Source organism: Acomys minous, assembly GCF_964271855.1.
Source record: "Acomys minous genome assembly, chromosome: 6".
In the NCBI taxonomy this organism is placed as follows: Eukaryota; Metazoa; Chordata; class Mammalia; order Rodentia; family Muridae; genus Acomys; species Acomys minous.
In genome coordinates, this window is record NC_140487.1 from 10,718,143 (window position 1) to 10,740,797 (window position 22,655).

A 22,655-nucleotide genomic window follows, 5' to 3' on the forward strand; every position below is an offset into this window, starting at 1 on the left:
AAAGGTGACTCGGGGAGGACAAGTTTGTTTGGTTTACATGTCCAACTCACAGTCCATCATCGATGGGAGTCAAGGCAGGAACCCAAGCAGAGGCAGGATTCAAAGAGGAAAGCCGCTTACTGGTTTGCTTTCAGGGCCACGGGTCAGCTCTCTTGCTTACTACTCCCAGGGCCAGCTGCACAGGGATGATGCTACCCTCAGTGGGCTGGGCCTTCCCGCATCAGCCAACAATCAAGAACTGCCTACAGGCTGTTCTGATGGAGGCATTTCCTCACGTCAGGTTTCCCTGCTCCCGAGCGACTCAGCTCCAGGGACTCAGCTCGTCTTAGTTATTGTCAACAGACTATCTCCCAGATCTACCCCTGGTTTTTCTGTCTTCACCACGGTACTATCCATCCTAGCTGCCCACCCTTTTGCTGTGCAATAGCTTCTCAAGCAGCCCCACTGTGTCCATCCTCGCCTTTGTCAGGTTAGTTGCTTATATTGCAGTTGGTCTTTTTTTTTCTTTTCTTTTCTTTTAATGATTCGCTGCCTCTTCCACTCCATTTAGAACAAGAGTCTCCTTGCTCTCGGGATAAGCACTTGTAACATGGCCCGCCGGGTCTTCTATTATGTGGCTTTTACCCAAGCCCTGCAGGTCTGTGTTCTCTGTGTCTCGATGTTAGGCCCGCTTTGAGCTGTCTGAGTGTTCCGGCATCTTCCCATTAAGGAGCCTGACATATGCGGTTTCCTCTTCCCGGGTGCTCCTTGCACCTTCACTCACCTGGTAAAGCTCTTACACATCCTTTATTCATGAGCTTAACACCAGTCTCTCATGAGCCGTGCTCTGATGCTCATATCAAGGCCCAGTGCTCCTATTATAGATGCTCATGATAGCTTTTGCCCATTCCCTGCAAGCACAGCAGTAACGACGTCTGCTGCAACCCAACATTTCCCCGTGTAGTTAATGTCGGGCTCCAGTCGTGACTCCCTGCTCTTTCAGTACTACAGTGCCAGTGACAGACTGAAGGTCAGGCAAAATAAGAGAGCTAATAAGTAATAACAGGATGACTGAGTAAGTACGGTGGAGGGGGCATAAGTGTGGAGCTGTGAGCTAGTAGTTTTTAAACCTCTGTTTTCAGGAAATAGAACAGTTAGGAGTTCATGAGGAACAAAGAAGGCCAGGATCTTCATTGCTCCTGACGATGGCTGGGAATTGGTAAATCTGGGCCCGATGAAGCGGGTGGGAGGACATACTGAGGAAAATGAAGTCCATCTTAGAAGAAAAGAAATGCAAGTTCATCCCTGGGCACCTTTATGTATTGTACCAAGTCCGGGAAACTTATTAAAAACTTAGAAATCTTCTGTTACTATCCCGTATTTTAATAATCAGAAACTAAAATTTCTGTGGTGCTCATAGTTGAACCCAGCACTTTGTACCTGCTGGGCAAGCATGCTGTTACCTAGTCTCACACACATGCACTGCCCTCCAACTTCCTGTCTAAAAATAGCAAAACATTCAATTATACTACTGTATAGCGACACCATTCTTTAAGGCTGACCACATATTAACAGGGAATTGTAAAGTTCTTATATCTTTTTGCCTCTAGTTAAAATCCACTTAAAATATTCTGTGTTCTAACAATTTCTTCATTTTAAATGGCAATCAATTAACAACCTGAGAGGGTCTTACAGATCCTAAACCTGTTGTATCTTGTAATTAAGAAAACGTTTCAGTTCTGGACACTTATTTTGATGTATTAATTGGTCCTAGTTCACTACTGAATTAGAAGCTTTTCTTCACTAAAGTACTATAGATTATTCTGAGGAGCAGCAGTTAACCAGGATGTGCTAGCAACTCAATAGAGATCGATTAATTGATAATTGAGTTTCTACTGGGGATCACTGATTCATTTTGTGGAGACAGCCAGAGCCGAGGGAAGCCGCTTACACAGGCGATGGGCAATTTTAAATCTTAGGGCATCTGAAGTGCTCCATCAGAAGAGGGGCTGTTTCAGGGCCAGGCTTCTGTAGCTGTTTTGTTCCTTCTCTTACTAGGCCCTATATTCCCCCTTTCTAGACCTGGGTAGCTTTAAAGCCTCAATTGTGACCTAGGGCACAGAGTTAATTAATGGAGTTTTTCTGGGACATAAATACAGTGCGTAGTGTGCAGGATCCATCCTGGACCATACAAAATTGCCAGCTCTCTACCATCAAGACACAGGAACTTTCTCCTTATCTTTTGTCCCCCCCGAGCCCTCCTTCAGGCCTAGGTGATAGCAGCAGGTGATAGTCATTACTGCAGAAGTTGTGATTCTGCAAAGCCAGCAGAGACAAAGCCCTTCTCCTAACCGGCTTGTTTTAAGGCCCACGTTGCTGGGGGAGGTGAACAGGGTGTGGTGGTCTCTGGGAGTTGCTCAGAGTGCCTGCAAACTTAGAGGAGCTTGCCGCCAACTTTTTCCCCAATGGAAAGTGAGTGCTGTGAGCAGGCATTCCGCCCCCATGGGCCTGTTGTCACAGAGGGAAAGGTGAAGCATAAATCTGTGCCAGCATGGATGCAAGAATTATAGTGTGAACTTTGAGACCCTTCCTTCAGGAGATTGGTCTCAGAATCACATCTCTTTAAGGATTAGGAGCACGGAGCTACGTCTCCATCTGTCCCCAGCAAAACTCCTATGTGAGGACATTGCACAATGCTAGGACTGGGTCTACAGGTTTCCTTGGTTTGAAAGATTGTGCAATTGGAGCTAAGAAACAAACAGCGTCAAGGACAGCCTGGTTTCATAATGCATGGATCCGTATCTACTCCTTTTTCATCTCTTCCCAGAGCAGAGGGCTGCAGGAGGAGGAGGAGGAGGAGGAGGAGGAGGAGGAGGAGGAGGAGGAGGAGGGGTAAGCACGCTGGCTTCCAGGAAGAAGTAATGTCCCAACATTCCCTGCAGGAGAAGGGGCTATGTTTATCTCTCTCCCTGCTGAGAATGTTGGGCAACCCGGAGGCGGGGGCAGAGTGGCCTACAGACCTGCATGCTATCTGAGCCTTAGCAACGGGAGTCTCCACATTGCAAAGCAACAGCACACAGGGCTAACTCTGAGTCTCACTCACTCACTATGTCCTATGAGGATGTCTCTGACCTCAACATATGCGCTCAAAGGATTGGGGAACACACAGACACAGACACACACACACACAGACACACACACACACACACACACCCTTTAAACTTGTTCCAAACTCCCTTCCCTAGCTTCAATCTTATATCTCACCCTAGAGATTGACTTTGAAGTAATACCTTAATTAATTGAGTGGTTTTATTTTATTTTATTTTTTATTATCATGAGTACTTGCCAGGTATTAAAAAAAAAACTGAGTCAGCCATATGGATTTTTTTCAATAAAAAAGAAAATTGAAGTGCTAGAAACCTCAATAGGTTTAACTCAAGATGTTTTCCCCAATTAACACTGTGATGTATGCAGCAACTATGCAATTACATTTACTTCGGTGTAATTAAGGATGTGATGTATTTAAAATAGTGATCCTTTTAATTGATCTATACGACAGATTTAGCTCATCTATAGATAACTTAAATCAGCCATGTAGATAACTTTTAAAATGTAGTTTTGTAAAAATCATCCCAGCTTACTTGTACCAGTTCTTACGTCCTGGAGCATGGGAAAATTAATAGATTTTAAAAAAAAAAAATATAAACTTTATTCATAGTGCTATTTTGCATTGTGGCTTTGTGGGAGACTCAAAACTCAAAATGGAATGCTCCCTTTCTTAGACGTTGTTCACCAGTTGGCTAAACGTTCAACTGTGGTAATGTTCGAACTCTGCTTGGCTTTGTTCCCTAAATACCATTCCCACTGGGGTGCACTGGACACTCTGAATGCGTGACACAGCCCTCTGGATGTCAACGCCTGCCTATGCTTCTTGCAGAGGAAGTCACTAGAACAACACTAAAGACAGGACTCCCCTAGGGTGCAGAAGAATCAGTCCTTGGGCAGAGTGGGATAGTCTTTAGTGTCAAAAGGTGGTGTTGTCTCGACCTTGCTAGGAAGGGAACTCAAGTTTGATGTTTTCAGGGCACAGCCTGAAAGCAAGAGGCTTTCTCACTGCTTCTGCTTCCATTGACTCCCCGAGAAGAAGCAATTCTGTGCCACGTCTTTACCTGCCCTGGAGCCATGATGCCCTGACGCCTGGTCTAGCAGGTGTCTAACTGCAGGTCTAGCAGAAGAGCAAAGCCGGGTGCAGAGTTAAAGGTAAGCTGGCAAAATGACATCCTTACAGCTCTGCCAGCCACCAACACAGCACAAACAGGCCTCTGGTTGGCCTGCTGCTGGCTCAGAGCTGGTGAGTCACCAGGTGTCAATGCTGCAGCTCGCCTAGTGGTGATGGCCTAACTCTCCACACCCCTTGTCCCCTCAGGGCCAGCGCATCTCCACATCTGCCTGCAGGCGACATTTCAATAGGCCTGACTCAAACCTATCATTTTCTCTCCCAATTTGGGGAGGGAGAGTTTCTCTCTTTTAGTGCAGGGCTTCTAGAAGTCATTTAATCCTCTCCTCCAACACCCTCCCCCACCCCTGCCATCTCTGCCGCTGAGTATTGAACCCAAAGTCTGTAAATGCTAAGCACATGTCTTACCAAGCTACACTCCCAATCATATTTTCCATTATTTTATCATGAAAGTATTGTGCTTTTACTATAGATACCTGCTCAAGACCGAGGCAGTTAGAACTTCCAGCAAGGTGAGGGGGAGGTGCTCACAGAGCCCCGCCCTTCTGAAGATGGTCTAGAAGGAGAGTGTGTTCATGCCCTCATGGATGGCCCACACTCGTGTGCACATAAAGCAGCCCCAAATGGACTCAATAGGCTATTTTTAAAAAAAGGATGTGAAACCGGAAGGGAGATACACTGGGGGTGGGGTGAGTTAAAAGGTGGGAGTAGGGGTTGAGTACAACAGGATGCACTATAGGTATTTACGAAGTTATCAAGAAATTAAAAAGATAACAAATGTGTTAGACTTTGAAGGTCATACTATCCCTGTGGCAGATTTTACTTTTCTCGCATATATGTGACCCTTTAAAAATGTCAAAATCATTCCTAACTTGATATGTGTGCCAAAATATTTTTCCAGCCCATTTTCTGAAGGCACAGAGCACACAGGGACACAAGAGACCAACACATAACTTATTATGTCAGACAAAAAAAAAAAGCCTCAGTGGACAGCACGTGCTATCGGACTAGAGGGGGATGAGGTCAGCGTGGCCTTCAACAGCTGCAGAACAACCTCGGAGCAGAGACGGATGCCGAGCTAGGTCTTTACAGAAGTTGGACTATAGGAGGAAAGATTCTTGGAACAGAATATATTTTATGTACATGTACGTATGGCTTTTTATATGCATGTGTACGAATGCATTCATACATAGATATAAATCCACCCTCGGGATTAGAACACTCAAAATTCTACAAGGATACGGTCGTTGGAACTGGACATGTTAAAGCATTTGCATCTTTATCATTTCTGAAGGTGAATCAGATATAACACAGGCTGAGCCCATGTGGTTTTGGTTAGCAGCCTTCACACTGAGCTCAGCCTCAGCAAGGAGTGACAGTGATTCATAAAACTGTTCCAAGTGTGGCAGATTTTGATGCTGTGAGGAGGTTTTCTGTCTTTCTCTATGTAGTGAATAGGAACCAAATCATAATGCACTTACCTCGCAGTAGAAATAGCAGAAAGCCAGAAGAGACAAAACCAAACCACCCTACATTAACCAATCAAAGGGAAGTCAAGAGTCTTAGCTTCTTTGTGGGCCCAGGAAGCTCCCTCTCACTGCAGAGTAACTAATGACTGTCCTAGGAAAAGCCCAGAAGACAGGGAAAATGGATGAAACAAAAGTGTTCAATCATGCCCCCAGTGTGTTCTTGAAGCCCATGACTATATTCTGGACTCATCAATCCAACTGTCATCAGCTCTTATCCCTCTTCTCCATCTTAGCATTATAGAGTGAGGAGACTCATTTCATGTTTTCTCATTTGGATTCAGACTTGATCTACTTATCAGAAACTTTTTAAGTGGCAGGAGGAGGAGAGGTGGGGTGCAGGGCTCCGAAGGCTGTGAGCACGATGGAACGATATCCAGGACCAGCTGCAGGGAGGCAGGTCAGCTTTAGTCCAGGGGAGAGGGAATATATAGGAAAAGGGGAGCAGCCAGGAGATAGCCTGATAGGTGCTCACAGTATACCTCACTACCTAGTTATCATATGGGCAAAGTGGGGGGCTGGGTGGAGCATTATGCAAAAAGCTGTGTGAAAGGCTACATCTATGATAAGCCAGGCATCTAGTTCAGGAGAATCTTCCAAATGAGGACAGGCAGGGAACAGGAAGCCCCACTCGGGGAAGGGAGTCCTCCATTTTGTACTGAACTCAGAGAGCTGTCCAGTCACAGAAACTTCAACCTGCAGCAGCAGAGCCCTCCAACACCCAAGGTGTCCAACGTCCTGAGCTCCAACCAAATCTCTCATTAGGCCTATCTAGCTCAGGAGAGGGTTTCTCTGCCTAGCATGGACTTTCTGCCTATGAGGTAGTGCGAAGTGAGGGACCCCTGTGGTCATAAAGGTGACACTGATACATTTATTTTTCTTTCTGTTAATCCATGCTTGATTTTAAATGTGTAGTCATGATTGGTGTCTAGCTGTGAAAACCAGTGGGTTTCAAATGCACATGTCAAGGGAGGCTACCACGGCATGACTCGAGCAATATCTGCTAGACGTTCTCCAAAGTTCCTGTCACTGACAGTATCATTCCGCTCTGGGAGTGTTCCAGAAGGCCCGAAGGAGCAGAGACGTCCTCCCTCAAAATCCTCTTAATGACTTTAATTATCTTTTCCCAATTTCAGTTCATTGCCAAGTTCTGTAATTTCTGTCTGCCCACCTGCCATATACCTTTGTCTTTTCCTTTCCTTTCCTTTTTATCCCCCACTGATTCATCATTTTTCTAAACTGGACAGGGTGCACACGTGCACATGCATGTGCAACGCACATGAGCGCAGGGAGGGGCCCTCGGCCAGAAGAAATGCAAATTTTTAGTTTCTCCTCCATGTTAATTTAAATCTTCAAAACCCACTACTCCATAAATTAGTTTTTAGACATTTGAAGGGAACAAAAGAAAGATAGCTTTGGGGGAAACGTTGTTTTTAACCAATAAACATTTTTTTTTGTTTTTACCAACAAACATTTTAATAGCCTACTTGAAACATGGATCTGTGTTATACTTATTTCTTTGATAAGTATGTATTTTGTCCAAGCTAGTCTATTAAGTTTCAGATATATGGTGCAGGAATCCGTAGTCCATATCGAGAGAGTAACAATGTGAGTGGAAAACATACCACCACTCTGCATGTGGTAAGAGATGTGGTTGACAGGGATAACAAATGCCACTCAGAAAACCAGATTATAGAGGGGAGAGGGGATGAGAGGGAAGGTAGGGGAATAATTCCTGGAAAGAAAATATGCAAAATGAGAATTTATAAAAGAAGGGAAAAGAGATGTGAGCTTGACAAAACAAGTGTTGAAGGAAATCTGAGGCTGACGGCGGAACAGGCATTATGAGGCAGGGCTGTGGGGGAGACTGGCAGACGTTATCAGCTACAGCAGCGATAGGCTGGGTGTAGGGCAGAACTCAAAGATGCACTGCAGCCATTTGTGCAAGATCCCCCCTCCCCAGTTTTATTCAGTGACAAACTTGTTTCAGTGGTAACTTGGCATAGTCACGGTGGGACACTGAAATGCCAGAGGGTGGCCAGCAGCAGCACATGCCAGGGGTCTACACTACCCTCTCTGCCAGGAATGAGTTCTTGACTGGCTTGCCACTACATGTGAAGGAAACCAGGGCCCAAGTCAGGGACTCCCTGAGTGTCATACTAAGGAATGTGGACTTTACTCTGAAGCCACAGGGGAGTCCCTAGAATACTTCTAGGGTTGCAGCTATTAAAAACATGCTGCTTTCAAGAAAGATCACTGCATCATTAGCACAAGGGGGACAAATAGATGGGTGGAGATGAGGACAGATCCAGGGTGATCTAATTTTATCTTATTGGCATCATGTTTAGCACACTTTAAAAAAAAACCTTTTAGAAGCAATAACATTTTCTATTTCTGCTTTATGAATACGTAGAAAGAGCAAAATTAACGATTTTTTTTAAACTACACATTTACTAGGAAAGAATCCAGCTTTTATTTTGAGGATGAAATATAAGGAGATTGTGTTCAGGAAGAAGGCTGAGGCAGGCCAAAAGGTTCCCTGGAAATATTAAATGTCTTGTTTCAGTAGGTGTTGTTTGCACCCACACGAGCAGGGCTCCGGGGGAAGAATGTCAACATGGGTTAATGAATGAGAGAGGTTGTGTAAAAGATTACTTAATCCGAGGGAAGGTTTTCCTGAGCCACTGGGGGACCTGGGTTGAGGTTGAGAGACAAGAATACAGGTAGAAGGAAACAGAGCATTAAGCAAACAATAGTTCAATTTATTTTGTGATTTGCCCATAGCTCAGAGTATAAAATAAATCCTCACTATAGCAAGAAAAGTAAAATGAAGCTATATTATCACCATTATTAAAGCAATTATCCACCCATTCACTGGAACAGAGAGTTTATTATATATCCTCAGACAAAAATAGAAAGTTTGACTGTTTCCTAACCATTGCTTGAACTTCTAACACATAGGGCATTAAACACAGTTATGAGAGATCTAAGGACCACAGTGCAGGAAAAGCTTTCACACAAAAGCAGTATTTATTTACGACAATGTAGGGGTTCACCTTCCAAGTGGTTCTTAAGCCTTCTCTTCGTGAGTTGATGTGCACTCAGACTGCTGCCTTTTCACCAATGCCCTTCACATTCTTTACCCCACGTCTTATGAAAACCTGCAGTTTTGTTTTTGTTTTCTTTCTCATTTTTCAATTAGAAATTTTCTTTTTAGCAGGTGGGACAATTGTCACAAATTACCATAACGTGACACCACCTTTAAGGCTGTGATATATTTAAGTTCTATCCGTTTATGTCAACAACTTAAAATCTAAACTTTTGGCCCTGCAACATCAACCACAAGGTTCACCCACTATCGTTAAACTGCCACCTACATACCACATTTTTCAAACCCCTAAGGATATTCTTAGCACGGGGACGATGGTAGAACTGAAATGGTACATTATATGCCAACTTTACCTGGAGACACTATTTTTCTAATAATTATTCTTAAAAAATTGTTTGAGCTTAGTTGAGAGAAAAAAATAATGCTATTCCCCCCCCCCCACCGTGTCTCCATATAAACCCAATGTAGTTGGTCTTTTTAAAAGTGAAAATATTTCTAAATCACTCTAATATAGTTACTGCTTCTTGTTTACCATGATGGTGGAGCCACAAATTAGTTTCTACTTAATTAATTATCAGACATATTTTATTCCTTTGTAAACTTCCCATAATACTTCAAGATGCTAAGTCTTGGGATTACCTGATGTGACCTGAGGTTCACCTCTATTACTGCACTTTAAGATACTTCTAGAGACTCTGACTGTCTCATATTATTGAAAATATGAAGATACTAGTTTCATTTTCCTATTATCTTTTCCTAAATTGTGCATTATTTCTTACGTCCACTTGCTCGTATAAACAGTCTATTACATTCAAGAGTCTGGTCATTTTACTGGAAAATAAATAGTCCTCTGCCTGTAATTACAGGCTGCAGGAAGGGGCAAGCCAGTGACCTCCCTGACTTGTAGGCACAGGAACAAGCTCCGAAGATTAAATGCCTCCTCGTCCCTTGGCAAGCACCATGTCTTTGTTGGCCAAACAAAGGCGAACAAACAAGCACAGAAAAAGGTGAACATTTCTTTGGCTCCTCCAGACTATTTTTACACCTGCACTTCATATCTTTACGGCCTGTGCAGATGAATGAGAACAACACTGTCTATGATTTATTCCTAAAAATACCTGGGCAAACTTTACCAAGACTGGATACGCCTGTGATTCATATGGTCTTTCTTTACTGTTTAAACCCGTAGATTTATTTTTGGAGACTTCTGAGATCAAATCAACACAATTTGTTGTCTATGATCTACGATGCAGACGCTTGGTAGCAAAGCGTCTTTACTGTTTATATACATAGGTTTATTTTCGGAGATTTCTAAGATCAAATCAACACTATCATCTACAGTGCAGACGCTTGGGAGCAAGGCACAGCAAATGCCTCCTTCTGAGAGCTTACCTCGTTTAGACATCTGCACGACTAACCATATAAGCAGATGAAGATGATTAACACGGAAGACAGAAAGCTTTGCTGTATGTGCGGCAAAGATGAAAGAATTGGCAACACAAAGGTGGCCCTGGTTGGAGAGCACACACTGGGACATTCATGGGGTGCTCATGAGTTGTGCATGAGTCCTGGGGGGGGACATTCTGGAGGTGCTCATAAGATGAGCATGAGGTCGGGGAGCACTTGGCTCCCACTTGGCCTCTCAGCCACATGATCCTCATGAGCAGGAAACGCACTAAGAAGGGATATGATTGTCAAGGGTAGACTCCGCAGATGCAGAAGGACAATGTGATTTGGGCCACCTCAGCATCACATTGCCTCAAATTCTATTAATGTTCATAACGCTGAAGGACTCATTTGTGTGTTCTCAGAGTGGCATGATTCTTTGTCATAGGACTCATGAGTAATGGGAGAACCCTTTTCATATGCAGAGAAAAGAAAAAGTCTTCACAAATAGTGAGTGTTGACACAAAAGAGAAGCAAGGAAGAAATAACCCATACAAGGAGAAAACCTACCCATTTCCGAAGAAGCTGATGGTGCGCTAGGCCATGAGAGGCCGTGAGTGAGCGAAGCTGAACCCATGCTTGTAACCTCTAGCCCTGCACACACCTACTTCACACACTAAGCTTGATCAGAACACACTGACAATTTTGCACAGCGGACGATATTTTACAAAGTTAAACTCTCAACAGGCACTACACCTGCTGAGTATAAAATAATGGGTTCTAATGCTCCCAACCCACTTAAAAAAGTTAAAGTCAGCAGTTTATGCTTAAGACACAAAGCCATGAAATAGATCATGACTATTAGTGTACGAGATACTTGGCATATGTTTGCCCCCAAACTAAATATATTAAGGATATAATCTCTGTTTCTACAGCTTTAAGCTTTATGTAAAAGTTAGCTTCTATTACTTCAGAGTAGTCTTTTAAGACTAAACCATAACATTTATATTTTGCCTTTCATTTGTATCCACAAATCACATCTTATTTCATGAATTATCAGGACATCTTGTGTACTTGGCAATTTACTGCCATCTCCACTAACTCACTGCTGCACGAAGAAAAGTGTCACATACAGTGGATTCATCACTGTCCTACTAGCCGAGTTGGCACCAGGAAGTAACTATTATGCTTCCTATTGAATCCTAGTAGCATGATAATTTTTTTTCTCTGATTCTTGTTGAAAATGGTATTTACAAGTATCTACTCCTTTATGCCCTACATAACACAGTTAGGCTTCCGGCACTTAGCGTAAACTAATAAGATGCAAGATCAAGCTTGCAATCTAATTAGTTGAAAAAAAAAACGTGGAAAACATTGCACACTTTATTGTCAAGATGATTTTTAGAGTCATCCATTTTTGCTACTGGCTGCCACCACATTAGGACTTGTAACCTGTTTAGTGCATTAGCACTAAACACTATTGATTCACTCAGAGCTGGAGGGCCAGTTCACTCCTGCTTTGTCCCCAAGTCCTGTGTGCCTCTTCACTCTTGGTGTTAGCAGACTGCTTGAGAGATGTGAAGTGCCAAGCAAATATTTTAAATGTAAACTATCAACAGAAAATTTACCATTCAAATTTGCATTTTTCCTGGCACGCAGACCTACGGTCTAGGCCACCGTGAATCATCGATGCGTCTTGTGCTGGCAGCACAACAAACCGGGCGTTTATAAAGTCAGCTCCACAAAAGAATGCGCTCCAAACTCAAGCTGACCTTAACTCACCCCTTTTACCTAGAGCACAATCCGAAGTGTCATCTGCCATTTAATGTCCTCTGATTGATGAGTCCTTCATGATATACCCAAATAAGGGAGGTCAGACCTCAGTCTGAGTTAACGTTGCATCTCTTTGTTTGATAATAACATCATTTATAAACCATCTGCAGCTATGTGTGAAGCTATGTAGAGGATGGTTAAAACAAACTTTTCCTCTTATGTTTAGCACGCACTAGCTAGGCATCTCCCTCTCCCATTCCTCCTAAAAGACAAATCTTCCTGAAAAAGTCTGTGTCCACACACTCTATCTGCTCCCACGTTAGCCTAGCTCCCAGGTGAAGTGCAGTAAATTGCTTCCCTAAGGTAGAGCCTGGCTTTTAGAATAGGAAGTCAATAGTGCTCAGCCAGTGATTCATAAGCAAATGAACCCTCCTGGACCATTTTAGTTTGAAAACATATATATAATTAGCAGACTGGAATGTATCCAGGATCCCAGAATCACTTACCACATCCATGTATTAAAAAAAAAAAAGTCAAGGGAGTCTCATTGACTTCGAGAGTATCCAAGCCTTCGGTTTCATTTCCCTGATACTTTCCAGCCCCCGCCCCTCATGGGCACTGGACTTACAACACACACCTGGGCACTTGGTCCTTTTGTGCCCACTGTATTAGTATTTGTGCTAAACCATGAATAAGTAACAGCAAACATTCCTAGGTCTTCTCCGCCAGATCCCTGTTTTTCTTGTTTGAGTGAGGAGATAGGAACACAGGGAGGAATGGCCGCTAATGACAAGACCGGCGTCTGCAGGACGTTGTGCAAAACCCAAATTTTGAAATACTATAGTAAATTTAAAGAAAACCTGTTATTACTCAAGACGGTTATTAGCCTTATCAACATGTGGGGCTCCACACGCTTCCAGAAACCTCCAAAGCGCGGATCGTGGGGATGCAAACAGCACACATCGGTGCTCTGGCTTCACAACTTGGCCTTTTTCAAACATCCACGATAGAATTCATTCCTTTTCCTATGGACTTACTGTCCGACACGGCCATTTCCCCAAATGAATCATCCCTTAGCGATCAGCAACCTAACACAGCCATGCCCTGCTTTAAAAGACAGCAAGGACAGGAAGTCCTCTTCCCATGCAAGCGGTGTGGTTAACCTCAGCTACCCCACAGGAGGGAGATCCTGTTACTCACATCCTGAGTCAGTACCGTCCGCAGGTAAAGGCTACCTGCGTGTCTGACCAGAATTTCAACTTTAACTGTCTCTTTCTGCTTCTGGTTTACAACAGCTTTATCCCATAGCATTATAAGATCTTGTCTGAAGTGGGCTTGGGAATAGACAGGGGTTAGCAGGAAGGCAAGAGACACTAATTGCTCATTCGCTACTTTTTAAAAATCACCCCCAGGGTGTGCCCAATGAACTCAGAGAGCATTATGAAATTCTGGAAAGAAATTAATTTTAAGTTTCTCTTAAATAGAGCAAAATGCACTATGCCATCTTGTATTCAGGTTGAATTCTAATAAGTCAGGAAGCAGCAACTTGCTGAGTCTGGAAGAGAACAGAGCCAACATCTATGGAAAAGGATCAAGTGAAAAATTAATACAGTTTCAGTTACATTTTAAAAAAAGTAAAGTATATCAAAATCCTTGTACCTCGAGATTTTGCTTTGGTAGCGATTACATATGCAGCACAGACAAGATTTTTAATGTTTAAATTTGGAAACCTGCCTAATATCAAAAATAAAGAATCCTTAGGGTACATATAGGGCAACAGTCTCTCATTCTTGAGCACAGGAAGTTAAAAAAAAATACAACCTTATGATCTGCCTTTACAGTCATCACTCCTAATACAAAATGAGAACACCGCAGTCTAAATTAGCCATGCCAGATCCATCAAACGACATGGACGTTATTTCTAATGCTGACTCCACATCTACAGTGAATAGTGTGGGAGAGTATAGATATACAGCCTATAGGGAGTTATAAATCTCTGTTTATTTTATTAAATATTACAAGACATGCCCTGAGGAAGACAGATCAATAACAGGCCTTGTGGTTTCCTGATGGAGCGCTGCAATTATTTTCTTTCATTACAACATAAATGTAACTCAATTTTATCCATCTATCATCTTTATGGCAGTGATAAGAAATGTTGCCTATGTCTAACACCCCTTGTTTGCATCTTGTTTTTATTTTTGTTCTTATTGAAAACTGTTCTAATTCTGTTCCTTTCTCCCTGTGACCGCTAGGCGAGGTGACCCTTTAACTTTGGCACTCTAGGACAGAGATGGAAAATTACTACCTTTAGTTTCCTTTATTTTGGGAAGCAGTTGGCTACTCTTTGAACTGGAGTGCAAGTGTATTTGAGAAACAAGAAAGCTCAGTAACAACAACCTACTGGCTTTTTCTGGAGCCTTATTCACTAATTCTCAAAACAAGGTTTTGCTTTAAGTACAGAAGCAGAACATCTTGCTGTGCCATGGCTAAGTTAAAATTTAAGTCAGAGAACGAAGCTGACTTTTTTCTTGAGTGTAATGCAACTTGACTTGGTTGTTATTCCCCTCAGTGTTAGCCCACTTAGACCTTAACTAATTAAGCTTGTATGGCATTTGGTCACTCATAACATACAGAGGGAAGTGAAGGACTCTCATGAGAAATAGAACCACAGTATGGCTTTTTGTTTGTTTGCTTGTTTTGATACAAATGGATCATCTGAAGTCGCCTTTCTTTATACAAGCATATACAGCTGTAATTTAATATTAGCACAGGACCAAGTCAGAACTGTTCTGGGTATTGTTGTTTTGTTCACGTGATAGATTCTACGTGAGGCCAGACTTGTTGGAGAACATAAGTTCTCAGGGTCACCAGGTAGAATACAGTGGGATGCAGGCCTGAACCCAGATCCTGGGCTTAAGGGTCCTCTCATGAAGCTATATGGAACCCCAAGGTGCTAGTTTTATAGTCATCTTATTGTGCCACGTGCATTACGGTATCCTTGCACAGTTGAGGAAAGTCCGTGACGTAGGTCATGCTACCCACACAATACAGCGGAAACCCAGCTTGCAGGAAGATGAGCAGCAGGTTGAGGCCACACAACAAATGTACTGTAAACCAGGCCTTTCCCTCAGGAGCGTCTGGTACCAGGTGTCATTGCTTCCCCCTCAGCTAATTCACTCACTACTCATCAAGACAACCAAGACGTCACTGAACCAGTTAACCATACTACAGGACAGGCCCCCATGCCCAAGTGAAGCTGGCCATACAAAACGGACTCTGTGGGTTTTCTCGTGTGTGTGTGTGTGTGTGTGTGTGTGTGAGAGAGAGAGAGAGAGAGAGAGAGAGAGAGAGAGAGAGAGAGAGAGAGAGAGAGAGAGAGAGAGAGAGAGAGATTTTTGCTTGGTTCTGATGTTTTGTCTTACTGTTTTTTCTTGAGGAAGAGAGAGGTGGAGCCAGAGGACATGCAATTAAGTGGGTTGGGGGTTAAGGGGTTGGGGGGGGGTTGGGAGAGTTCGGGGGTTGGGGGATGGGAAAACTATGATAAAACATACTGTATCTATGAAAACAATTTTAATTTTTAAAAAAACCTAAAAGATGACCAAGATGTTGGGGAAATATTTACTACAAGCTTACTTTCTCAAATGTTTACACAATAGAATAAACCTTTAGTAATGGGACTCTAAGGAAAAGAATGCAATTTTACAATAAAGAACCTTCTCTATCTCAACATCCTCTAAAAAAATCTTTTCTAAAATATAGCATTTCAAGTCTCCAAATACAGGACATAACACATACAGAATGAGATTTCTGCTGACTTCGAGAGTTTAAAAAATTCTCCTATTCAATACTGGTTCGAATTCGCATTTGCAGGAACTGTCTCATGTTCTTTAGTATTTCTTTTCTGGACTTTCAAGTTAATAAATTTCCTATATATGATCAGTAGAGAATCTAGTAATCGGAAGTGAATTAATGCATTTATTAATGCTATTGATCTCCAAATAGAAGGAAGAGGGCTTTTCCCTCTAAAGTTTACTTATTACAAAGTTTCCATATTAAAGGGAATGTTTTCTCAATTATTTTACTTTCCACATTTATATGTTCCTAACAGAATATGTACTAGCCTAGAACAACATGGATTGTTACTAATTTGAGATGCTTCTTATAAAGGTTTTTAAAAAGTCAAGAAAGATATTTTAAATGAATTTGAAATTATTGCAAGTAAGCAAACTAACAGAATTCAAAGTTAGGCATCATTGTAAATAAGTCGTTTAGGAGTTACATACAAACATGTGTCATTGTGAGAATCCAAACTATATTCTTATTACCAACAGCCCAGGGATCCCATGGATGGCCACCTGTGGCTTGGGATAAGCCCCCAGAGACTGCATTGTATGTAGAGACAAGCTTTGAAGCCCAGCTAAGACATGGGTAAAAATGATGTGCTCTCGGAATTATCAGATGACTCGTAGGGGGCTTTCCTGCTGCTGCAATTGTGAGAAGACGCCTGTAAAGATTCAGGAAATGAGGAAGCAACAAGACTTGACCATCAATAAGTAAGTCAGGCCTAACACATCTGCTGGATGCCTGAATAGAAGACAGTCTCTCCCAGCATCCTTGTGCTTGATCCTGCAGTAGAAACACATTTTCCTCCACTTGGCAGGAGCCTAAGTAGAAAGGTACAACCATAGCATCCTTCAACTTGTCCAAAGAACACTCAAGTCTGACCAGCACATATATTCGAGATATTACTAGCAAAACTACTCAATGTGTATCTAGTCGTGAAATTTCACACGTAAAATAAAGACTCGATTCCAAGATATTATTAGACAGCCACCTGATATCTGGCCAAGTTAGTCAGCCAAGACAAAATGGAGCCATCTTATTGCTTAGAGCCTTCCTAACTGCCTCAGTCCTGTAAATCATTTTGTTTTTGCTGCCATTGCTTTAGGACAAAGCTAGGAAATGACTATATGCTGAATACTGGAACACTGTCTGTGGGCCAGGTATCTGAAAACAACTGTGTGCAGTCTTGGTTTCAGAAGAAGTCCAGCCATTAGTAAGCGGAGGAGATAAACAGGCAAATAAAGAGAGGAGGTTTGCAGGTATTTATGTTTATGGAATTTGGCCAGCTCGAAGCTTGGCTTCCCTTGCAAGAAGACTGCTGGCAAGTCACGTCTTGTTTCCCACAAGAATTTTTTGAGATGGGAGTGATAATGCTTTCAGGTGTGGTGTTCGGGGCGTTTTTCCTGCGTGATAAAACTGGCCTACATAAGAACTGGATAATCCAGCCTCTTTGTTCACTCTGGGACACTGAAAAAAATGTCAGAGCGGGTAAGATTAAAGTTCAGAAGGTTTTCAGATTTTCTATAATGAGTAAGAATGTTTGCAGCTGGGAGGCTGAAATGGCCAAAATAAGGTGAGATAAGATACCAGTGTGCCCTTGCAAAGTCAAGGGTCTTTTTAACTTTTAGCAGGACAAAAATCCAAGCACCAAGGTCCCTGGAAGGCTTGGGGACTTCCCAACAGGCTCTTTAAACTTGTGGTGCTTAACGAGCTTGCTGGCTATGGGGGAAAGTGTTTTCTCTAAGATGCTATGAATTTCGCACTTGAATTTCTGAATCCCAGCTCTGCGCAAGCTCTTCAGTTTTCTTCCATCCTTTTGTTGTATTTCCCGCTGAAGAAAAAGGGTAGCCTGACGAAGAATCCCACTGTGTCTTACAGAGTGTACTGTGTATGTCAAACATCTAAGGGGGCGGTACGTCTTAGCTGGGACTGGCATGTACATGCTATGTGTACTATTAGACTTCGGAGGGGAAAGGAGGAAAGTTTTGTCTTTGTTTCACCAAAGGATATATTTTCTGAGATCCATAAAGCAGTTCGGCGATTTTCCACGTAGGGGAGTTTCCTAGGCTTGTGAAGGCCAGCTTCTGTTCCTGAGTTCATACGCCCTGGGTACCCCTCAGCAGAACTACATGCTTTCTCTTATCAAGTACACATTGACTGTCCTTCCTGGTTGCAGTTATAACCTTTAATTCTTCGACCGAAAACTGCTAAGGAAAGGCACATGTTTCTCCCAAGCCCCAAATGTCTTCAGATAAGATTCAAAGTGGCTCAATGGTAGAATATTTGCCTATCATGCACGAGGCCCTCCCTGGGTCCAATCCCTGGAGCTGCCAAAGCAAAGAGGCACTATTTGTTCAGTTACAGTCACTGAGGATCACTGTGCTAGGAGCACAGCGATGCTCCTAACATGCAAATCTAGGCTTAACACAACAACTTCCAAGGCCACAATGGACTCCATAATTTGCTGTTCTTCCTTTGTCACCAAGTGATCAAAGGAGTAGCAGGAATACAACTCTGTACTGATAGAAGGCAAATTCTACTTTATTTAAGTAAAAACACCAGTAATTTTTCTATGCTTTCCTGTGAAAGTACCATTTTAAATGATCATCAATCCCAAACAAAAAGTATTGTGCAGGAATGCAAATCTAAGTTTTAAAATTATTTTTCCTTCATTTATATTAATTTATCTCCCCTCCCCAGTGTGTCCGTGTATGTGTGTGTGTGTGTGTGTGTGTGTGTGTGTGTGTGTGTGTGTATGTGTGTGTGTGTGTGTGTGAGTGTGTGTGTGTGTGTGTACATGGAGGCACAGGTGAGCGTTGAGTATCACCCCTCAGGACCTGTTTCATTTTATTTATTTATTTGAACCAAGGTTTTTCTCACTGGCCTGGAGAGTGCAAATTAGGCTAAGCCGGCTGACCAGTGAGTGAACCCAAAATATTTCTTTTATGAGTACTTCGATCACAAACATACACTGCCACATCTATTTTTCTCACATGGGCCCTTGGAATGCAACTCACCCACCCTATCCCCTAAGCTTATATAATAAACATTTTACGCACTGAGCTAACCTCCCCAGCCCTAAATTAATTTCATAAGATACCGTTTTAATCATTAATAAAGATCACCTTCTTAATTTTCTTGCAAGGAATCTGTAAATATTTTGAATACAAATAATTCACCAACCACAACAAAGCCTTGCTATTCCCCTCCCTTCTTTTTTTTTTTTTTTTTTTTAAGACTGGCATGTACTCTGCTTTACACCTAATTTTAAATGAGAAGCCCATATCACTTACCCTATTGAAACACTGCTCATGGTTGGGTCCGTAAAAATGCTGGAGACACCTCACGTTGTTTTTGTTGACAATCTTGTTGAAGAACTCATTGACATATTTGATGGGGAATGCACAGACTGCCGATCGACTCACGGGTTCAGTGGAATCGGGCTTGCTTTGTGCGAACACTCCGTAGAGGACGTCATCATTTGGGCTGGCTCCTATTTGCTTAGCGAGGGTGGGCCCAGGTTTACCGACATACGCAGCTTGGAGGATATTAAACACTTCATTCCTTGTGGATCTCTTCCTTCTTTTTTCTGTCAGAATACACTCCAGAGGCATTTCCATGTAGGAGTGCAGCCCAGAGTCTGCAGAACAGAACCTGATTATTCTCGTATGAAACGTCTGAGCATCTAGGGTTTCCTTTTGAACAGTCAGGAAGTAAATAAAATGGTCGCTTTCAAAGGCATGTATGTACTTTATGGGGTAGGAATCTCGAAATTCAGGTAAGATATCAATATAGGACTGGTCTGTCAAAAACTTGAAACCATCTTGCGTTTCCTTCAGCCGTCTCACTGATATCGAATGCAACGATCCATCAGGCAGGTAGGAAGAATTGATTGTGTTCCCCACAAAGAAATTGATGAACCGGTCCTTTACAGACAGGAGGACTTTGGTTCCCAGGGCACTTACTACACAGTCAGGACACTGGCTCGACTCTTCATCCACCTGTGGGGAGAACATGCAGTGAACCTCGGCCTGGATGTCAGCAGCATCGCCGGGCGGAAGGACGTGCCGCTGGCAGGTCCCCCGGCTGACGCTGCCACAGCTGATGAGCTGATCGTCATAGTAGGTGTCAACAAGCAGCGCCATGTTGATGTTGTCCTTCCAGACACCCCCTGATGAGTTGGCTTTGCTGCTGCAGTCCTGACAGGGAAAGCAGTCTGGGTGTTCCAGCACAGGCCCGGTCTTGTACTCGGACACCTTCCGGAGGTCTTTGTCATCTAAAACATAAATGTGGTTTGTGGCTCCGAGGTAAATATGATGGCCGTATAAAATGGCATTCTGGATGGGGGTTTCTGCGGTGAAGTTGGGAAGCTGATACTTGACGTTTAGGTTCATCTCGGACTTGGCTAGGGCCTCCTTGCACTCGCCGTGGCTCCTCTGCACCAAGGTCAACAGCAGCACCAGAACGCCAGGTGCCAGCACGGTGGGAGCCTTCATGGTGAGAAGTTGATCTGCCAAGACACATTCAGGCAAGAGCAGTTTAGTCGTCGTTAGAACAAAGAGGAAAAATGGAAGGCTCGCTCCAGCTTCGTGATGAGAAACAACATTTCCTAAGTGGGATTTTTACATAGAATGAAAACACACACACACAAAAAAAACCCCGCGAGCTAACTTCACATAAAGATGCATTGTAGGGCTGGACATGACTCCGCAGAGTTTAATTTTAGAAGTCAAGCCATGAACAAGTAATTTTCAAGGGCCATTATGTGATGCAAACAATGTTCTGTGTGGAGGCCATGCAACAACTGAGAGGCATTCAGCAGCCCACAAGAAGCCCAGCACATTCGTTCTTAACCCCTTGCCGCTCGCTTAATGTGGCTTCGTATCTGTGGCTAATGACTAGGTTGATACTTAAAACTTTCTTGGTTAGTCAAGTAAAGGAACTTGTGGTTCAGATTCATTTATTCTAGAAATCACAGCAGGCATTGTTTCCTTGGGAGCATGTAGAATTACTGGGCTAAATTTAGCTTCCTTTTGGAAGAAAACAATCATAAATCCTAGAAGCAAGAGATCACATGCTGTTTATAGAGTTTTGTGTTCAGGGAAAAGGTATGGTTATAATTTGGCTATAGTGAACCTATTGTTTCAGACAGGCAAATGCTTAGTGCAAGATCACTAGGACTTCAAAACAAACAGCAGGCTGAGATGTGTAAAGTAAAATTTAATCTGCAGAACGAAAATTTTAGAACTATTTCTCAGGGGGAAAGAAACAACATATCGTTCATTATCAAGTCAAAAAGCTTTTTGGTAAAAAGAACATTATTTCAGCATTCTGTGGTGTGCAATCGGACTAGTGTCTCTTCCAGGAAACATGACTGATTTGTTGTTCAGTTTCTAAAATATAAGGGGCACAAGTAAATTCTACTGATAATAGCTCTGAGCAGGGGATGGGCACTGCTTTGCAAAAGAGAGGCCTTAGAATGAAAGGGACTAAATATCTAACACACGTGTTTTCTGACAGGGTTGAAGGATACTTAAAACCTTATTTGGCATTCCAGCTACGGTAAGAACTAACCTTGTATCTATGAAACCACACCCAAAGTCACCAAGCAACTAATATGTTTATGGCTCTGTGCTTATACTATGGAAAGCGGGACATGGTTCCTACCTTTTAGCGAACCTAAAAGCATGGTTAATAAGTAACACGCATAGACCGATGACTATACTACCTGGCATTGGATCACTATATATAGCACAAACTCCAGACAAGAAGCATCAAGAGAGGGAGAGATGGTCCATGGATGGGATTATGATATGAGAAATAGGTACACATTCATCATGTTGTGAGGTCCAGAAAGAGGACAACCCCAGTCTGACTCATCACCGTATTCCAGTAATTGGGTACAAAGGAGCCTGGAACACAGCTGGCAGTAAGCTAATATACACTGAATCTCTGAGCAAACAAAAGATGGGCAGCAGGTTCAGAAATAAGAACTTGAGTCTATACTTTCTGACTTTGGTTCTATTAAATCTCTAAAAAATTGAGAGCCCTAAATGAGTGGTGGGTCAGCAACTGTAATAGTCTAGAATAAAGTGAAAGAGGGCCAGAAGCAATATGGTGGCCCCAAGAACAGAAAAAGGCAGTGAGAGGCACAGTTCAGTAAGTAGGATCTGACAAAATAAGGGGTAAACAAAGGTAAAGATGATTGGGCGTCATCTGGGCAGGAGAATGAGTTACCACAGCATGGCAGGCAGCACGAGGAAGTTGGCTACAAGCTGTGAGTTCTAATGAGAACTGAGTAAAGGTCTACCATAGGCATGACTAGAAGGGGTCACATTAGCCATGCGTGGTGGCACATGCCCTTAATCCCAGCACTCAGGAGGCAGAGGCTGGTGGACTGCTGTGAGTTCGAGGCCAGCATGGTCTATAGAAGGACCGTCAAGGCTACACAGAAAACCCAGGGGAAAAAAAAAAAAGAACAAAACAAAACAAAACCCCAGAAGGGTTCACATTAATTGTCAGGAATCAGGGGCTTATAATACGTGACGAATGAAATTTCTGAGCAGATGGAACACCTGTGCCAAGGAACAGAGGTAAATAATGAAAGGCTTCTGTTGGAAAGCTGCCATTATGGATGAGAGACACGACTGGTCCAGGTGAGACACATCTGCTTTGAGTGACACAGTGGCAAGTGGAATGAGGAAGGAATGCAAACTCAAACCTTGGTGTACTTGGCACTTCACTTAGAACAATAGTAATAAACTGCAGGTATATGCGTAGAGGTGAGAACTAAAGCCTA

The 22,655-nt window shown here is 42.8% G+C and overlaps 1 protein-coding gene across 7 annotated transcripts in view; it reads right to left on the minus strand.

The window, feature by feature from the left end:
• Positions 1-22,655, minus strand: part of MET (MET proto-oncogene, receptor tyrosine kinase) — a 109,104-nt gene that overhangs the window by 61,592 nt on the left and 24,857 nt on the right. For all 7 annotated transcript variants that reach the window (XM_084786799.1, XM_084786794.1, XM_084786798.1 and 4 more), the window contains one exon: positions 19,150-20,366. In XM_084786799.1, the coding sequence (XP_084642925.1) occupies positions 19,150-20,352 (1,203 nt within the window). In that variant the 5' untranslated portion in view covers positions 20,353-20,366. The remainder of the gene's footprint in view (positions 1-19,149; positions 20,367-22,655) is intronic.